Here is a 1925-nt window from a genome sequence, read left to right as displayed (position 1 = left end):
CTACAGCCCTTTAAGAAGAATCTTGTCTGCCATCTGCTGGACACTTTTTGTTGTGCTCATATTTAGACGTCCTATTTTGCAAACGCTGCCTTCCTAAAATTTGGTATGCTTGTTTGTCTTTGTGTCTATGGTGTAATAATAATGATGTGATTGTGATGCTGTACTTCTGAGTGTTTTATGTGCTGCAGAACAGGAACCTGCTGTAAAACAGCAATTATGCTGAGTCAGGCTTGATTTTTAGTAATCTTTTCCTGTTAAATAAATAAATCAAATCAAATCAAATCAAATATAAAGATTCTACCTCCAGACTTCCCCAGTCCTCCTCATCATCCCAACGGTCTCCTACCGTCGCGTCATCGTTGTCTGTGACTTCAGGCGTCTCTGATTGGTTGGTAGTTTGGTGAGTTTTATCTTCTGAGCCTGAGAAAGAAATGATAAAAACTCAAGTTTAAAAATAACAGAACCAGAATATGAAACAAAAAAGGTAAGAATAACAAACTTAATTTCATTTTTATTTAACTAGAAAAGAAAGATTAACATCTCTTTTTCACTTTACAAGAAAAAAATAGATTAAAAATCAATTCAGAATCAACAAAAAACAAATGTCTCGACCTCTAACCAAACTATGACCCCAAAAATAACCATTTTATGATTATTTGCTTGCAGATGGCAGCTGCTTAGCCTGGTAAAAACCAGACCCTTGTCCTTCACTTTGCTTCATACTAGGGTCTGGACTCGCTATTGAGAAGCGATTTCTTGCTGGAGGCGTGGCCTCTGCTGAAGTGTGTGTGTCGTTGTGAAGGAGGCTAAGCTAAGGAGCTAACCGGAAATAACGAGCGCTGTAAACAACCCTACTGAGAGGAGAGACGTACTGAGCCGAACGAGACGACTGTAAATAATAACAATAATAATAATAATAATAATAATAATAATGCATTTTATTTATCAAGCGCCTTTCAGGACACCCAAGGATGCTGTACAATAAAAAAAGTAAAATGAAGGAAAAAACAAAGCAAAACTGTAGATACATATAGGTTAGTGTGGGAGAAACAGAAATGTGGGGTACAGAATAGTCGTATAAATGAGAGCTGCTGCTTTGTCAGACAAATTTAWTTTAATTTGGAAGCCTTATCAACACAGACTGGCTTCATTCACTTCCTCTACTGTCGTATGCTAAACGAACTAGCAGACACTGCACAAAAAATCGTCGTCATTTAAAACTCTGCCTTTTGTTTGCTGATTGGTCCAGGTAAAATAAACTACAAGCAGACACTGCGCAGAAAATTGACGTTCTCTTCTCTGATTGGACCGGCTAAAAATCTGCCAGCGAAATCCATCTCAATGGGAGAAGTCCCAGACGGAGCAGAGGAGCGAAACTAGAATTGAGCGGAGCTGCGTAGGAAGGCAAGGGCCAGGCTAGCAGCTGCTCAACTCCAGAAACAGTTTGTATCCTGCATTACTTTAATGTGCTGAGATAATTCATGAACAATAAAACTGCCTCCAATAAAGCAGAGCAATAAAATCTAAAAAGGTTTTGTATCACTAAACTGTCAACAATACTAAAGCTATCCTAGCAGAAAAACAGCAACAATAACGATCAGTCCATAAAAAAATAATAATAATTAAAAGATTTTCTTCTTGTGTTTACAGTTTGGGGCGTCATCTTTTCTGTTTCTGTAGTTATTGCAGCATTTGGGACTAATGTTTTATGTGTTTCTGTGTGGATAAAAACATCTTCATGTTCACAAGGAAATATCATTTTGGGAAGTTCATATAAAAATCCTGGAGACTCTTGTTTAATCAGTAAATATATTGTTTTTTTCTCCTCAGGCTTAAACAAGAGGTCAGATTTTAAAACTGTAGCCTGAACAAGCTTTTCCTAATAATAAAAACAGACAAATCTAACCCTCAGGGTGATTCTATTC

General features: G+C 37.1%; 1 protein-coding gene across 1 annotated transcript in view; it reads right to left on the bottom strand.

The window, feature by feature from the left end:
* Positions 1-1925, bottom strand: part of scyl1 (SCY1-like, kinase-like 1) — a 13972-nt gene that overhangs the window by 3811 nt on the left and 8236 nt on the right. Inside the window, exon 14 of the mRNA XM_014006112.1 lies at positions 302-420. Coding sequence (XP_013861566.1) covers positions 302-420 — 119 coding nt within the window. The remainder of the gene's footprint in view (positions 1-301; positions 421-1925) is intronic.

This window comes from Austrofundulus limnaeus, unplaced genomic scaffold, assembly GCF_001266775.1.
Source record: "Austrofundulus limnaeus strain Quisiro unplaced genomic scaffold, Austrofundulus_limnaeus-1.0 Scaffold1, whole genome shotgun sequence".
Lineage (NCBI taxonomy): Eukaryota > Metazoa > Chordata > Actinopteri > Cyprinodontiformes > Rivulidae > Austrofundulus > Austrofundulus limnaeus.
Note: the sequence above shows the minus strand (reverse complement) of the source record. Positions and strands in the feature narration are given on the sequence as shown.